This window comes from Hoplias malabaricus, chromosome 16, assembly GCF_029633855.1.
Source record: "Hoplias malabaricus isolate fHopMal1 chromosome 16, fHopMal1.hap1, whole genome shotgun sequence".
Lineage (NCBI taxonomy): Eukaryota > Metazoa > Chordata > Actinopteri > Characiformes > Erythrinidae > Hoplias > Hoplias malabaricus.
In genome coordinates this window covers 1,830,092-1,846,629 of record NC_089815.1, presented here as the reverse complement: position 1 = coordinate 1,846,629, position 16,538 = coordinate 1,830,092, and the positions used below count along the sequence as shown (strand labels likewise).

The 16,538-nt window shown below is 44.7% G+C and overlaps 1 protein-coding gene across 2 annotated transcripts; it reads right to left on the bottom strand.

Annotated features, from left to right (window-relative positions):
- Positions 1–479: 479 nt before the first annotated feature.
- On the bottom strand, positions 480–15,690 carry arih1l (ariadne homolog, ubiquitin-conjugating enzyme E2 binding protein, 1 like). Of its 2 annotated transcripts, none has more exons than XM_066647701.1 (14): positions 15,263–15,690; positions 11,685–11,752; positions 10,377–10,521; positions 10,198–10,290; positions 9,211–9,266; positions 9,068–9,134; positions 8,507–8,613; positions 7,734–7,776; positions 7,313–7,384; positions 6,931–7,061; positions 5,303–5,411; positions 3,782–4,042; positions 3,453–3,565; positions 480–1,209 (listed from the first exon to the last, which is right to left on the bottom strand). In XM_066647701.1, the coding sequence occupies exons 1-14, from the start codon at positions 15,587–15,589 to the stop codon at positions 1,125–1,127; spliced, it is 1,677 nt and encodes a 558-aa protein (XP_066503798.1). In that variant the 5' UTR covers positions 15,590–15,690; the 3' UTR covers positions 480–1,124. The 2 variants fall into 2 exon arrangements, with proteins under 2 accessions (XP_066503798.1, XP_066503799.1); XM_066647702.1 differs by having other exon boundaries at positions 5,354–5,411.
- Positions 15,691–16,538: the final 848 nt, after the last annotated feature.

The following is a 16,538-nucleotide window of genomic DNA, read 5'->3' as shown; positions in this document are numbered from 1 at the left end:
GAGAAAAAAGGAAAAGTAAAAAGAATGAAAGAAAAAGGAGAGAATAAGAGTAAAAAAAGAAAAAAATTAAGAGAACGAAAGAGAGTTTGAGAGAAAATAAAAGGAAAAAGGAAGAAAGAAATAAACAAAAAACAGAAAAGAAAGAGAAAAAAGAAAAACAGAGAGAAGAGTAAAAAGAGAAAAAAGGAAAAATAAAGAGAATGAAAGAAAAAGGAGAGAGAGAATAAAAGAAAGAAAAAAAAGGAAGAGGAAAAAATAAATAAAGAAAAAAGAGAATAAAAGGAACAGAGGAAAAAAAGAAAGAAGAGTAAAAAGGAAGAGGATAAAAAAATAAAGAGAATGAAAGAAAAAGGAGAGAGAGAACTCTGATTTAGAATAACTCTCTGATCTAGGGCCCCAGGGAGATGCAGAAGTCCTTGTTAAAGCCACATTAAAAATGACCTGATCTCTAAGAGCTGATATTTCACGCCGTCTCTGCGTCTCACGTCTGAGAAGCCGACAGTTCCCCCGCCACATTCTTGATTCTCTGTAAAGAATAAATACATCTGCAAAAGGACAAGGAGAGAAACGTGTCCCAACGCCACGCTCTACGTCTGAAAGTTATTTACAGCTGGAAATACAAGTCTCCGCCCCCAAGAAAACAAGAAGAAAGCTTTAAGCTGCGGGTACGGCGTTCCCACCACAAACGGCGCACGGCTCTGGTGCGGAGTCCATCTCAGATCAGAAAAGAAACGGGTATAAAACAAGAAAAATAAAAACAATAAAACAACAAAACCCACGGTAGAAAAGAAAGAGCACATTTCCTCGCTGCGTTCACAATCAACTCGGCCGCAAACTGCAATACTGACGCTAACGGGGGACTATTTTAATAATCTAGAATTGTATTAGAATAAAATTAACTTAAATCCTTAAAACAAACAGAAACTGAGCGTGGATGCGGAGGAGATCCGAGGAGGGGTTCGTAGGGAGGATCCCTGGAGAGGATCCTCGGGAGGGATCTGTGGACAGGATCCGTGGAGATGGCCGAGAGCAGAGTCGTGACGGGGACACCACAGAGCTCTTGGAGCCGCTGGAGGTTTCCGTTCCCTCACAGAAAGAGTTTTTCACGGTAGGGGAAGTCCACCTCAGTCCTCTATGTATTCCCATAAGTCTTTCTCGTAGCCCTCGTGTACGTGCTGCAGCAGCACTCGCCTTCGACTCTCGCAGTATCTGCAGACACCAGAGGGAAACAGACATCGTCAGACGGGTAAAGAGTGAGGCTTGGTGATCTGGAATAAACACATGCAAATAAACCTGAGACAACCCTGTGTAAAACCTGCAGAGCTCTGATTGGCCAGAGAGACCTGTCAATCACCACCAAACACAGAGCTCCAACACAAACCCGTCACTTGTAAAATCTCTGAAGTTACAGCAGCGTTCACATTAGTTTTTATCCGACTCTCAGCAGCAGCTCGTAACATTCCCCCGAGGGGTTTCTGAAGAGGGTCAGATGCTCCTTGGGGCGGTGGCTGAGGAAAATCTCCAGCGAAAGCTGAACATGTGTCAAGGAAAACAGCACTGTGAGGAACTGGGGGCGGAGCCGTGTTCAGTCCAAACACTACCACCACGCCAATACACCACGAGTACACAGCGCCCGACTTCACCGCCGCTGTTGTGGTTTTTAAAGCCCGCAGTTCCCATTACAGACGGGGTTTGTGAGCTGTGCTAGTGGAAATAGCGACCAGATAAAAGTGAGTCAAGCTGATCCCATGCAGTGGAAAAGCACCAATATCTGCAGGATCTCTGGGTCCTGGGTTGGACCCTCTGCTCAGGTCTCTGTCTGTGAGGAGTGTGGTGTGTTCTCCCTGTGTCTGTGTGGGTTTTCTCCGGGTGACTGTCTGTGAGGAGTGTGGTGTGTTCTCTCTGTGTCTGCGTGGGTTTCCTGCGGGTGACTGTCTGTGAGGAGTGTGGCGTGTTCTCCCTGTGTCTGCGTGGGGTTCCTGCGGGTGACTGTCTGTGAGGAGTGTGGTGTGTTCTCTCCGTGTCTGCGTGGGTTTCCTGCGGGTGACTGTCTGTGAGGAGTGTGGTGTGTTCTCTCCGTGTCTGCGTGGGGTTCCTGCGGGTGACTGTCTGTGAGGAGTGTGGTGTGTTCTCTCCGTGTCTGCGTGGGTTTCCTCCGGGTGACTGTCTGTGAGGAGTGTGGTGTGTTCTCCCTGTGTCTGCGTGGGTTTCCTCCGGGTGACTGTCTGTGAGGAGTGTGGTGTGTTCTCCCTGTGTCTGCGTGGGTTTCCTGCAGGTGACTGTCTGTGAGGAGTGTGGTGTGTTCTCCCTGTGTCTGTGTGGGTTTCCTCCGGGTGACTGTCTGTGAGGAGTGTGGTGTGTTCTCTCTGTGTCTGCGTGGGTTTCCTGCGGGTGACTGTCTGTGAGGAGTGTGGCGTGTTCACCCTGTGTCTGCGTGGGTTTCCTCCGGGTGACTGTCTGTGAGGAGTGTGGTGTGTTCTCTGTGTCTGCGTGGGTTTCCTCCGGGTGACTGTCTGTGAGGAGTGTGGTGTGTTCTCTCCGTGTCTGCGTGGGGTTCCTGCGGGTGACTGTCTGTGAGGAGTGTGGTGTGTTCTCTCTGTGTCTGCGTGGGTTTCCTCCGGGTGACTGTCTGTGAGGAGTGTGGCGTGTTCTCCCTGTGTCTGCGTGGGGTTCCTGCGGGTGACTGTCTGTGAGGAGTGTGGTGTGTTCTCTCCGTGTCTGCGTGGGTTTCCTGCGGGTGACTGTCTGTGAGGAGTGTGGTGTGTTCTCTCCGTGTCTGCGTGGGGTTCCTGCGGGTGACTGTCTGTGAGGAGTGTGGCGTGTTCTCTCTGTGTCTGCGTGGGTTTCCTCCGGGTGACTGTCTGTGAGGAGTGTGGCGTGTTCTCCCTGTGTCTGCGTGGGGTTCCTGCGGGTGACTGTCTGTGAGGAGTGTGGTGTGTTCTCTCCGTGTCTGCGTGGGTTTCCTGCGGGTGACTGTCTGTGAGGAGTGTGGTGTGTTCTCTCCGTGTCTGCGTGGGGTTCCTCCGGGTGACTGTCTTTGAGGAGTGTGGTGTGTTCTCTCCGTGTCTGCGTGGGTTTCCTCCGGGTGACTGTCTGTGAGGAGTGTGGTGTGTTCTCCCTGTGTCTGCGTGGGTTTCCTGCGGGTGACTGTCTGTGAGGAGTGTGGTGTGTTCTCTCTGTGTCTGCGTGGGTTTCCTCCAGGTGCTCCGTTTTCCTCCCACAGTCCAAACACACGTTGGCAGGTGGAGTGAGTGAGTGAAACTCTCCACGGCGAAGAGTGTGCTTTACTCCTTTGTGCCCAGTGATTCCAGGCTCAGGACCCACTGCAACCGAGATGAAGAAGACTCGGCCATGACGTCAGTTTCTTTTTCATTTTGAATACTTCAATGTGTATTTATACTTGACAAACACAGAAATTAATAAATTTGTTTTCAGTGCCTCTGATCACTCACCTATACTTATCCTGCACTTTCTGTTTGATGTCTTGCAAGGAATCCTGGGAGATGTCTCTTTCCAGATATCCAGAGAGCACCTCCGTGGCGTTCTCCAGGTCGGCCTGATTGTTCTGCAACAGACCACAATAAAACCAATGTGTTCAAGCGTTTTAAAGGAACAATCAGATATTTCTCCTCGGTTTTCTTCACATTATACAACAGCAGTTATACTGACACCTAGTGGCTGGTCTGTGCACCAATATTGTGAACTGCACTTCAGAGAAGTGTAATGCACTGCTCTTGTTATCCGTTTTACCCAGTTTTCCCCAGAGTGCAGAGAGACACACCTCGAAGATGATGGACTGGTTGTTCTTTTTGAGGTAGAAGGCGAAGACGTAGGTGAACATGAGCGTGGAGCGGCACTGGCACAGCACATCCACAGCCTTCTTCAGGAACTGCACCTCGATCCAGGACATGTTGTGCTGCTGCATCTCCTCCATCTTCTGCTTCACTTGCGCATACAGCTTGTGCTCGAAGCGCAGACTCTGCATGTGGTTCATGTAACGGTTGCAGTAGAAGAGATAACGCTGCAGAGCTGCGCGGGACCTCTGCAGAAAATACACACGAAATCGGGTTTAAAAACTATGGTTAGTGTTCACACGACCCTGAGACTTACAACTTTCATACAATATTTTTTAAAAGGTCTGAAAAGATTCAGCAGAACTCTCATCACCAAAGAAAAACGGACAAAGACTGAGCAACTGTTATTGTTTTCGTTTTTTAAAGATCATAAAACACCCGATTAAATTCAGCTGTGCGCTGGGAAAGATGTTCTTTTGTTGTGTTTTGAATCCGTCTGTGGTTTCTCTGTCTCTACGATGGTTTTAGAAACAATACTTTTATCTGATGTTCTCAAATTATGAAAAACACGAATACATTTTTAAAACAAACACTGAATAGCATCCCCTTGTGGAACAGTCCCTACATGTGAGTATGTGTAAAACAGCACCCCCTGTGGTTTAAATCGTAAGTGAGTGAGTGAGTGAGTGAGTTACAAGTAGTGTCTATGAAGGTTAGAAAAGTGTGACAAATTGGTTTGGGGGGTGGTGAAGAAACAGTTCTGTCTCCTCCCTCAACATCCACATGATGTGCCCTTGAGCAAGGCACCTAAACCTCAACTTACGCCGAAATGATTGCTCAGTGTGTGTGTGTGTGTGTTCTCTGCTACGACAGGGATCATTGAGTATTTTGATGATAAAAGCATATTTTGTTATTTGGGCTCAGTCATGATTCTTTACGTTTCTCTTCTGAAAGGCACCAAGAGTTGTTTTGGTTGAAGCAGAAATATTCGTAAAGACTGTGACTCTCAGTGTGAACACATTTCTAAAACCACACAACCCCGGTTCTGGAACTTCTTAGAACCTCTGCTTTTCAGCGAAACAGACGCATTTGCACTAGTTTTAGTGGAAACCGAGGATACGTCACACACATACGTCATCAAAAGGGGGCGCTGCACAGCGGCAATAAACAGAAGTTAGAAGATGACGGAGCGTACAGACGACCTGCGGCCATTTCTCCTTTCTCTCCATTCTGCTCCCTTCAAGTTTTCCCTGAAACTCTGGAGAACTCAAGATAGAAAATAAATGCTGAGGAAATGCTGTGGTCATTGCTCCTAGCTCCTGTAACTAGACACTGCCACAGACGTCGCCACGGTTCGTGCTGAAAGACCTACTATCCTTTGGTTCCTGCTGCAAACAAACTTTTTTGGTTCCGGAACCTATTTTTGTTGGTGGAAATGCACCGACCGGTTAAAAATTAGGTTCGCAAACTAGAAGAGAGCCTGTTCCATGTTGGTGGAGAAGCACTACCAGTGAAGGCTCAGCTGCAGCTCCGCGTGGGGAACACAGTGTATGGTTTACCTCCTGAGCATCTCTTGCAGCTTTTGCATCATCTTCATTGTAGCGATTGCAGTTGTACCTGAGAAACACAACAATATTTAAGTGGAAGAGCTACACCATCTCAGGTTAAAGTCTACTAACTATTGGATGGTTATTTATCTGGAACTGTTTATTACAGCTGTACAGACGTGGACATATACCTTAGTCTGCATTAATCACCCGTTTAGTTTTTATAGATATTTTAAAGAAATAAAAGTAGAATAAAGCCTTCACACTCTGCACAAAGGACTCGCTCACTGTGTACACACCGAGATTAAGGAGTGCGCTAAATTTTTCTAATCTTTCAAAGTAAATCTAATATTAAAGTCTAAGCAGCAGCTCTATGAAAGTGTCAAACAAATAAATACAGTGGAGTTTGAGTTCCTAACTTGTGTTTATTGAGAGTCAGAAAACATGTTATTTCTTACTAATTGAAGGAATAAGGTTTAAAAGGCCGTTGCGGTGTTGGGAAACTCTAATAGGCGTCTTGCCTGTAACGTAGATGGTGGACAACACTCTAGAAGCTGCACTTAATTTAATGCAAAATGAGGAAAAGGTGTGTTGTTTTTGGCTGCAATCATTCAATGTACAGTGGGACATCTGTGAACAAATGGCCCAAAGATCCCAAAATATCCAGAAAATGGACTACATTTGTCCACTTTAAACGGGCACTTTGGAAAGGACCATCCGCTCACTCCGTTATCTGTAGCTCATTTCACTGGGGCTTTTCCAACAATATGGGCATGTAAGGACACCAACGAAAGGTGTTGAAGAGCCTCTGTAACATGGAGGTAAACAGGGTAAGGACACTCACTTCGCCTGTTTTAGTTGGTGTTAGTTAACGTTAGCTTGACTCGCTAAACTCTGTGGCTCAGATTATACTCGGCTACGTAGCTGCATTACGGAGGTTTATAGTGTCGGATGAATTCGAGTTCGACTTCGATCACATTTACAAGAATAACGGTACCTCTACATTTGAGTTTAGCTTATTGCTAGGCTATTGTCATGAATAATGTTGGTTATTTAGCTAGATACTGTCATAACAGTCAGTCATAACGGTGTTTTACCGCGGCGTTGTTCAGCTGTTGTCCAACAGTGAAATTCGAGAATTTCCGTAGAGAGCTCGGGTTTTTCCGTCAGTTTAATAAAATTGTCAGTTTTAAAGTAAATTAAGCTGCTATTTTCATTTTAATTCATACTTATATCTGTCAGTAACTACAATAATGTCCAATATTCATGGAGGTCCATTAAGTGGTGCTTAGCCTTTAAACATCTGTTAACGACTCAACTGATGGTCTGATAATTAATGTGTCTCACTGTTATTAAATGCATGGGACTCAGTGACATCACTCCAGAGAACACAGGTCCACGACGCTGTGGGGCTTTTAACGCTATCATTAGGCATTAGTTTCATTTCATGCCTTCAGTCTGTGTTTTGCAGAGCTGGGTTTGTGCTGAGTATGAGGTCAGAATTGTGCAGAATGTTCTCAAGCTATTTTTGGACTCACATTTGTATCACATTTTAGGCCCAAATTAAAGCTCCGGGAGACAGAACTCACCAGGCCGACCCGTGCGGCTCCCAGGGGCCCAGACAAACCCAGCAGAACTCCGCCTTGCAGTTCTGATTCCGGCACACCATGTGATTACAGCCGCCGTCCTTTTCAATGGTCACGTGACATTTGGGACACTCCTGAGGACACGAGGTGCAAATAATGACCACATTGTGTCAGAAAATTCAAACAATTCCAAGAATTTACTCTCACATTAACCACAAACTAATTTGGATATGTTTTGAATTCCTCAGATGATGGATGTCCTCAGATCTGAGCAAATGCTGCTGATCTACCGTTCACAAAATTATTTATTTATTTATTTATTTATTTATTTATTCATTCATTCATTCATTCATTCATTCATTCATTCATTCAGATGTTGGCCTACTTTGGTATTCGCTGCAATCCAGTTGGACGTTTCACTGTCATCATCACATTTCTTAATCCACTTCCTCAACCACTGCAAAAAGCAAAGAAATATAAAGTGTATAATCACAGAAAGACTAAAGAAAGGCTTTGAAATACATTTCTTCAATGAAAAACACAGACAGATCAATCAATCAATCAAAATCCATTCATATAGCACTTCTGATAACGTCAGCCGAAGGCGGCAGTGTAAGAGAAAATCTCCCTTGAGGCTGGAGGAAGAAACCTTGGGAGAAACCAAGGCCCTAAAGGGGAACACATCCCCCCCTCTGATCAGCTTCACCACTCAAGTCTGTCATTACGCTGTGGTGTAGTGATATAAATATATATTTATTTACTAGATACAATTTTCTGGTGTAATTCACAGAGAAATGTTAACACACCTTGCACTTCACTGGGTCGTGCCAATTCTCCCCACAGTTGAAGCTGAAGAGACAAAAATCAGGATTCAGTGATGAGGTACAAGGCTGATATTAAGGTGCACATCAGGCCGACGCGATTAGACAGAGAACCATATACTGCCCTTTACAAGTGGTACACAACTAAAATCACCCTTCCATCAATCTAAAGCCCAATGTATACTTCTGTGTCAAACCTACGCCGCATGCAACGCGTCGACGTGAATCCTACACCAGGACCCGTGACTCTCCAGAAGTGTAAATATGCGGCACATCGACGCAGAGCGCAGACTGTGATTGGTCAGTAGTTGGAGGGACATTGTTTATGTTGAACCACACACAGTGACAAAGCCAGAGATTTCCTCAGACACGGTGTGGACGTCAGGGACCAATCAAAATGCTGAATAAAGGAAAAATACGGACGTCTCCAAATAACTCAAGGTGAAGCGATACCGTGTGGGATAAACGAGCCGGCTTTGTCTCAGCTACTTTCCTGGCACCTCATATAAACTCTGCTCCGTCCCAATCAACCACCTACTCCCTACAGAGTGCACTTTATAGAGTTATATGTACCTCTAAAACACCACTGCACTGTGTACTACAGAGTGTAGAGTGTATGTGTGTGATGAAGCCCCTAGTGGTGTGGAGGTGTAAATGCAGGGTGATGCAGACACAAACGCAGGAGTATAAACGCTCACAACGATGTAGGGTTCTTGTATCGAGTCACCGCAGAAGTGTAATTCATCCTTAACGCTTACCAGAACTGTCTGCCACATTTGCAGCGCACTGGTTTGGCATCTGGATACTGGACCTTAACCACATGATGGCAGTCAGGAGCCGGACACCATTTCAACAATCTATTGCACTGCAGAGACACAGAGAAACTGTCTGAGACACTGCGAGACATTCCAACACAAAGACTTCAAACATAACTCTACGTAAATGTCCAGAGAACAGTGAAGTTAGCCTGAGCTAGAAGTTTGACAGGGGTGGAGCAGTGGAACTGTGTTCTCCGGAGTGACGACCACACCCCCAGCACCTGACCTCACTGATATTTATGGGACAGAATGGCATCAAATCTTCATAGAAATACTTCAACATCTAATGCAAAGGCTTGTGAGGAGAACAGAAGCTGCTCATGTAACACTTTCCAATTCCAAAGAGCTGTTTAAGGAGCAGCTGTCCACCAAAGTCTGGTCATATATTGTACATATAATTAACAAAAAGTATGAATACAAATATTGATCTATATTTCTCTATAATTTCCAGAGATTACTGCAGGATAAAAAGGATAAAGGAAACATAGTGAAGGTACTGACCTCTACAAAACTATTTGTGATTAAATGTTGGTACTTCAACTTCACTTTTGAATCCGTGATCAGCCGCCTGCGAGAAATAAACGCCGCTATAAACAGAGCCTCAACGCAAAACACACCTTATACAAGACATATGTAGTGCTTACATTACAGTGTTGTCATCTACCAAAATGTCACAGTTGTGAGCAGGGCAGGAGATGGTCTGTGGAAGAAACACATTCGATTATCAACATATCAAGCTACTTGGGTGTTAGCAAAAACACCGTACGAACTTATAACATCAATAGAAACTATTATTCATGTAAAAGTATGATATACCACCACTGTCCAATTAAAAACACGTATCTCCATGTGTGTGGGTGTTTAGTTTACTACAGCATTTGAACACAACATTGTCCTTTACACTGTGTGTAAATGTAATGATGAATGAACCAATAGAAAAGCTCCAAAATGACTCCGAATTAAATCTTTTTACATTCACTACCACTGAAAGTCAATAGGGTTTTTCCTTTTACTGTTTTCATTCATTCATTCGTTCATTGTCTGTAACCCTTATCCAGTCCAGAGCCTACCTGGAATCATTGGGCACAAGGTGGGAATACACCCTGGAGGGGGCGCCCTTCACAGGGCGACACACACTCACACATTCACTCACACACTCATAATAAGAAAAATCAGATACAAGAGCTCCAGGCGAAAAGAGAATAAAGAGGTGGGGAGTGTGAAAAATATGAAAAATATCTAATGCCAATCCATCGGAGCTTCACACAGGACACGCCCCACTCTTTTCTGACCTGCAACCACAATATTCCTGTATCCTTCAGCCATTCAAATACTAACTTAAACCTATGGTGTGTGTGTGTGTGCGCGTGCGTGTACTCTTTGACAGCGGCTTACGGTCACCAAAAACACACGATTCAGAAATAGGTGTGGATGTGTGAGTGTGTGTCGCCCTGTGAAGGACTGGCGCCCACTCCAGGGTGTGTTCCCGCCTTGCGCCCACCGATTCCGGGTAGACTCCGGACCCACCGCGCCTCTGAACTGGATAAGGGTCACAGACAATGAATGAATGAATTCATCAGATTAGTGGACACAGACATACTCAGTAAGTGACCCCCACTGGTGAGACTGACCTGACCCATTCCCTCCTCGATGATTTTGGTGGTCAGGTAATCCCCCCAGCACTGCTTACAGAACTTGTGTCCACACTCCAGCCCTGTGAAATACTGCAGGAGACAAGAACTGGGTCAGAGAATGTGCATCACCCACACCGACCCGTCCTAGCTAAACATCACAGAGCGTCTGCACTCACCGAGTGGGGGAAGTTCAGGTAGCAGATCTGGCAGTGCATGTCCTGATTGGACGAGCGTGTGCTCATGGGTCGCGTCCTTGCCTTTTTACTGGGGTTTATAACATGGCACTCGGAGAACAACTTATCGAGGTTTCCATCAAAGTACCTGCAGAGCAAACACAACTTCAGGCAAACAGCAGAGCGACAGGTGTCTATTGTTTAAAGGTACAGTCAGTCGTTTTCTCTAATGAATCACCCTTGTGTGAGGCAGCTTTTATACTGGCACAGGGCTGGACGATACGGTCAAAACCTATATCACAATATGTTTCTTAAATCTGGTCGATACGATATAATTGCGATAACGAAATGAACCGTGTAAAATCCACTGGACAAACGTCCAAGAACAAACACGAAACATGACATCACCATCAAACAAACCTATTGGTTTTATCAATATATTTTTAAACTAAATTTTAAAGTGAGTGCTGAACTGACAACAGCGCCCTCTAATGACCGTCAGTGACAGACGCTGTGAATAATGTGTACTGAAATATTAAAAGTGTGTTTGAAAATCATACTGTTATTGAAACATTTTATATTGCGATAAATATCGATATTGAATTATTGTCCAGCTCTAAACTGCCACATGCTTTTCTTTGTGTATCAGAGATTCTGTCCTGTTAAATATAGCCACCCTGTGTGGTGTTGGGTCCCATGAAATACGTTTAGTTTTTCCCAAATTCAATTTTATTTTAGTATGTTTTTAACAGTATTTCTTTAAAAATATATATCTACAATTCAACAAACAATAACAAAATCACACATTGGTATTTAACTGAAATTGCAGCTATATTTTAGCAATAGCAAAACAATCTATTTGTACGTAACTAACTGGTTGTCCAGTGTGTGCCTCCGAAGGGTGTGTTTCTAAAAAAACGTGTCTTATATAAATTTTCAAATTCTGTGCATTTCTGTCCTTATATCTGAATCACATTTGTATTCCTCGTTTTTGTCTGTGTTCTCCGCATCTCTGAAACCACAGTGCCCTATTGGTGGACCCACTCTATGGAGCATAAAATAATCCATTCAGAAAAAGTTATTGCAATCTGACCCCCCCTCCCCCTTCTCAGGTGAGTTGCACTTTACTGAAATAGGTGATTTTTAAAATAATAAATAAGATTTGTTTATGACCTACTGTTCCTGTAACAAACAAAAGCCTGTGGGTAACAGATTCATTCATATAAAAATACAGAATAATTCATATGACATTTTATGGTCAGCTACATTTCTCATTTAACAAAAAAAAAAAGAAAGTATTAAGACACTTGCCTCTCCATAAGCTTCTCTTTATCCCAGTTAAAGTGACTGAGGAGTATTCTGGTTATAGTCGCTGGGTTCTGAAAAAAGACAATAAAAGGAGAGTCATTTAATGAGAACATCTGTGACTGTGGGGAAACACAGTTCTCATCTCTGTGTCTTTTAAGGTGGAGCTGTGTGTGTGAGTAAGAAGCGACTGTATCTTTTAATGCGGAGCGGTGTGTGTGAGTAAGAAGCGACTGTATCTTTTAATGCGGAGCGGTGTGTGTGAGTAAGAAGCGACTGTATCTTTTAAGGCGGAGCGGTGTGTGTGAGTAAGAAGCGACTGTATCTTTTAAGGTGGAGCGGTGTGTGTGAGTAAGAAGCGACTGTATCTTTTAAGGCGGAGCGGTGTGTGTGAGTAAGAAGCGACTGTATCTTTTAAGGCGGAGCGGTGTGTGCGAGTAAGAAGCGACTGTATCTTTTAAGGCGGAGCGGTGTGTGCGAGTAAGAAGCGACTGTATCTTTTAAGGCGGAGCGGTGTGTGCGAGTAAGAAGCGACTGTATCTTTTAAGGCGGAGCGTTGTGTGCGAGTAAGAAGCGACTATCTTTTAAGGCGGAGCATTGTGTGCGAGTAAGAAGCGACTGTATCTTTTAAGGTGGAGCGGTGTGTGTGAGTAAGAAGCGACTGTATCTTTTAATGTAGAGCGGTGTGTGTGTGAGTAAGAAGCGACTGTATTGTTTAAGGTGAAGCGGTGTGTGTGAGTAAGAAGCGACTGTATCTTTTAAGGTGGAGCGGTGTGTGTGAGTAAGAAGCGACTGTATCTTGTTGGTGTCTAAAGTATAAATTGTCTGTAAGTGTTTATTCACTGATTGAATTCCAACAGAAACTCAAGTATAACTCGAGGTGTTTAGTTTGTAGCACTGTCGCTAATGCAGTTAGCCGTCTCCCGCTTTGGGAGACGTTTCCACCTTAAACACATCAGACTGGTTTCGAGTGCTCTCCGACTGGAGAGTGGCACTTGTTGAGGAAACATTTTCTGACTTTTATAAAACAAAGTGTGGGTTGATTACAATTGTGCACTACTTTTGAGGAAGATCAGTATCAGACAGAGAGGATAAAACCACACCTCTTAGAAGCATTTGCCCTGCAGTGCAGTGAACAAGAACCTGAGCAGACTGTAACCGTTCCAGCAGTGTTTCCACATGGACAAGGCTCGGCACCGGACACTTAACTGTGCTCAGACCAGTTTCTACAGCACAGCTCACCAATGGTACTTTTCCACTGCACTGAACCTACTCAACTCAGCTTTTCCACTGGCCAAATCTGGTCCTGGTCCCTGGAACCAAATACTTTATTTTAGTCCCTGCTCACAACTAACAACCAGGGAAAAGCCTGTTGAGCCGATGCCATGGAGTGGAAAAGCACCATAACTGTGCTCAGCCTGTTTGTTAGTTCCCTAACAAACTGAGGAACTGTTCTCGTGTGTGGACTTCTGAATCTGAACGACTGGTTCCACATTTACATACAACAATCCATCTACATCACAGATCTTTTCTTCTGACTTTCTGCTTACACAAACAGATGGAAACAAACTGTAACTGGGCTCACGAGAACGACATAGAAACCTTTCGAAGTGGGAGAGAGGCCATTACCTCTGACTTGTTTAGACAGATCTCTGCCAACCACAAACTCACTGTCCAGAACTTTGTAGGCACCCCTTCAAAAAGAAATGTATTCAGCTGATTTAAGCTGCACCCACTGAACACAACATGTATAGTCTCCATATTATAACCATAAAATGAAATGGGACGCTTGGGAGCAACAGAACATGAGTCTAGAGTCACCATGTCTACTGCCAACTATCAGCCAGAGGGGTATAGATCCTCCAGCACTGGAATTATGGAGTGATGCAGCTCCATCCAATAGCTTTGGGATGAGAAAAAAGTGGAGTTTGTGCGCTACAACTAATCAACCTCACCGATATGTATCTGGTTATTGCTATCAAAACCTCACAACAATGATATGGGATAACTGAATTATAAGGGTGAATCACAGGGTGGTGCAACAGGTAGCTTCACTCTCAGTCAGTGTCAAGCTCCAGATCAAGTCTCGGGGTTCAGGGTTTAAAAACTCACCTTCAGTCCCTATGGATGAGGAGTGTGGTGTGTTCTCTCTGTGTCTGTGTGGGTTTCCTCCGGGTGACTGTCTGTGAGGAGTGTGGTGTGTTCTCTCTGTGTCTGTGTGGGTTTCCTCCGGGTGACTGTCTGTGAGGAGTGTGGTGTGTTCTCCCTGTGTCTGCGTGGGTTTCCTCCAGGTGACTGTCTGTGAGGAGTGTGGTGTGTTCTCCTTGTGTCGGTGTGGGTTTCCGCCCTGTGCTCAAGCTTCATCCCACAGTCTAAAGATACATGCTGGTAGGTAGAGTGACTGTCCCTAGGGGTGTCTGTGCGTGTGTGTGTGAGAGAGAGAGAGACTGTGTTACCCACCCTCCTCCAAAAGTTACACAGAACAGTTTCTGTTGTGCTGAGACTGAAGTAGCAACAACAGAGGCTCAAATATCCCTATTACAGCTCAGTGAAGCACCACAATGTCCTGAAGCTGTCACTTGAAAATAAAAAAAGTAGCTATTGTTCCTTTAAGGCGACTCCCTAATGCTCCAAATAAAGGTAAAGTAGTGTAAAAAACACTTATATAAGAATCTTCACGTCTCTCTTAGTCATCGCCAAGACTCAGAAAACTAAACGTACCTTTCACTGGGGCCCGGTGTTTAGCCCAAAGCTAACTGGGTCAACGATAGGAGGCGAGCTCTCGTAGTTAAAATGAAAGACAGTCCTAATGAAACATCTCTATTATCTGTGACAGTGGCGTAAAATGTCATAAACACAGTAACCCTGAGTCAGTACACTTTCTGGTTCTGTAAAGGCCCATTTTAACCAGCCTTAAATAGTGCTGTGCCAGGCCCGTCCAGCTCCAGAAACCCGAGAGCTTCAAATCAGCATTAAATGTACAATAAACAAACGTTATTTCCCCTTTTTAAATTCTCACATTAATAATATAAAACACACGAAGTGATAAAAAGATATTCTGGGTTATATAACGGTGTCTGGGCTCTTATTATAGGACGGTAGAACTACAGTTGTTGTACACAACACTTGGATTTCCCCGTTCCACCTTAAGAGGATCAGCGGTTTATATCAGTAACCCATAAAATATAAACCGCTGCTGTGGTAAAAATGACAAAAATGTTGAGTATGGATGGGTGTTTTCGCTCTACTTTGAGACAGTTAATAACATTATTAATTATTACTTGCTCATTTTAAAACTAAAAATAAATATTCTATCTTTATTCCTCAATTCACAAGCTTTAAATTAAAAAATAATAATAAAAAATCGACCTCAACTATTACACCTTCTCCCTTTGGTGAGTCTGTGAGTTAAAATGTCCTTTTTATTCTTACAACCCGTTCCACCTTAAATGGTGCAAGAGAGGCAGACACAGCCTCAACTGCTGCGCCTTTTTAAGGTGGACCGGCCAATTCATAGAAGCTAGAAACTTTCGTTTTCTGCAAAAAGTCCTGATTCAAGCCCGACTTTTTTGTATTAAACTCGCCTGGATCACCTCGTTGACCTCCCGTATACATTCCACCATGTGTTGGAGGATTTGTTCCGTGGTTAAAACCTCAAAGCGGTAGTCCTCGTCTTCGTGGCCGGCGCCGAGGCCCTCTCCCCCGCCTCCACTTCCACGGTTCCCCGCGCCTTCTCCGCGCTCTCCTCCAGCCCCCAGCGGGTCCAGCAGGGGCTCGAGCAGCTCCACCTCGCCGAGCTCCAGCGCGCCGTCCTCGGCCTCCTCCTCGCCGCTGTCCGCGCTGCACTCCTCCTCCTCGTCCTCGTCCTCCTCTTCGTCAAACTCATAGTTGTAGCCCTCGTCCGAGTCCATTCTGCGGATTTCTGCCCGATGTTCCCAACTCCAAGCCGAGAGAATTAAACACAGATCTCGGTGAGTGTCCCGGAGCTCAGGCCGGGCTCCACATAGCGCCACCAACCGGCGAACAGGGAGAATATCAGGAGAAACAGAGGGGGAAAAAACGGGGAATTGGAGAAAGAAATAGAGAAAATAAAACTGGGAATCAGATACAAGCAGAAACATAATTAACATGGAGAGAGACAGAGAAATAAAAACTGAGAAAGAAAAACAGGAAAAAACTGAAATGGAGCGTAACTGAGAAGTTTAGGGAGTGTATAGGATCCAGTGAAAAGCCTTTCTAGAAGATTGGAGAGATTCAGGCATCAATAATGACAGAGTATTGAGTAGAGTCATGTTTCAGTACAAGACCGGCAAAAATTTAATTTATTTATTATCCGTAACCCTTATCCAGTTCAGGGTGGCGGTCGGTCAGGAGCCTACTCGGAATCACTGGGTGCCAGTCCTTCACAGGGCAACACACATTTACACATTCACTCACACCTACGAACACTTTTGAGTCTCCAATCCACCTACCAACGTGTGTTTTTGGAGCATAGGAGGAAACCAGAGCACCCGGAGGAAACCCACGCAAACACAGAGAGAACACACCACACTCCTCACAGACAGTCACCCGGAGGAAACCCACGCAGACACAGAGAGAACACACCACACTCCACACAGTGACCCATGAAGAGGATCCCACCCAGGACCTAGGGTCCCTGTAGCTGTGTGGCATTACCTGCAGCGCCACCCTTTGGCCAGTTTATATAACACACCTCACTGGTCCCAGGGCAAAGCAAGAAAATGAAATGCAGGTTCAATAAATGTAACTAATGAACAAATAAAGAGCAGGACACTGTCAGTATATCTGAAATCTGTACTGTTTTATTCTTTTACAGGCAGGGTTGTGTGTGTGTGTGTG

What these genes read in the sequence shown, in the direction of transcription:
- arih1l (XM_066647701.1), bottom strand. Translation starts at nt 15,589, where the DNA reads ATGGACTCGGACGAGGGCTACAACTATGAGTTTGACGAAGAGGAGGAC. An exon ending in ACGACCCAGTGAAGTGCAAG is followed by an intron (nt 7,385 to 7,733) that starts GTGTGTTAACAT and finishes TGCTTTTTGCAG; the next exon opens with TGGTTGAGGAAGTGGATTAA. An exon ending in AAAGTGCAGGATAAGTATAG is followed by an intron (nt 1,210 to 3,452) that starts GTGAGTGATCAG and finishes TGGTGTCTGCAG; the next exon opens with ATACTGCGAGAGTCGAAGGC.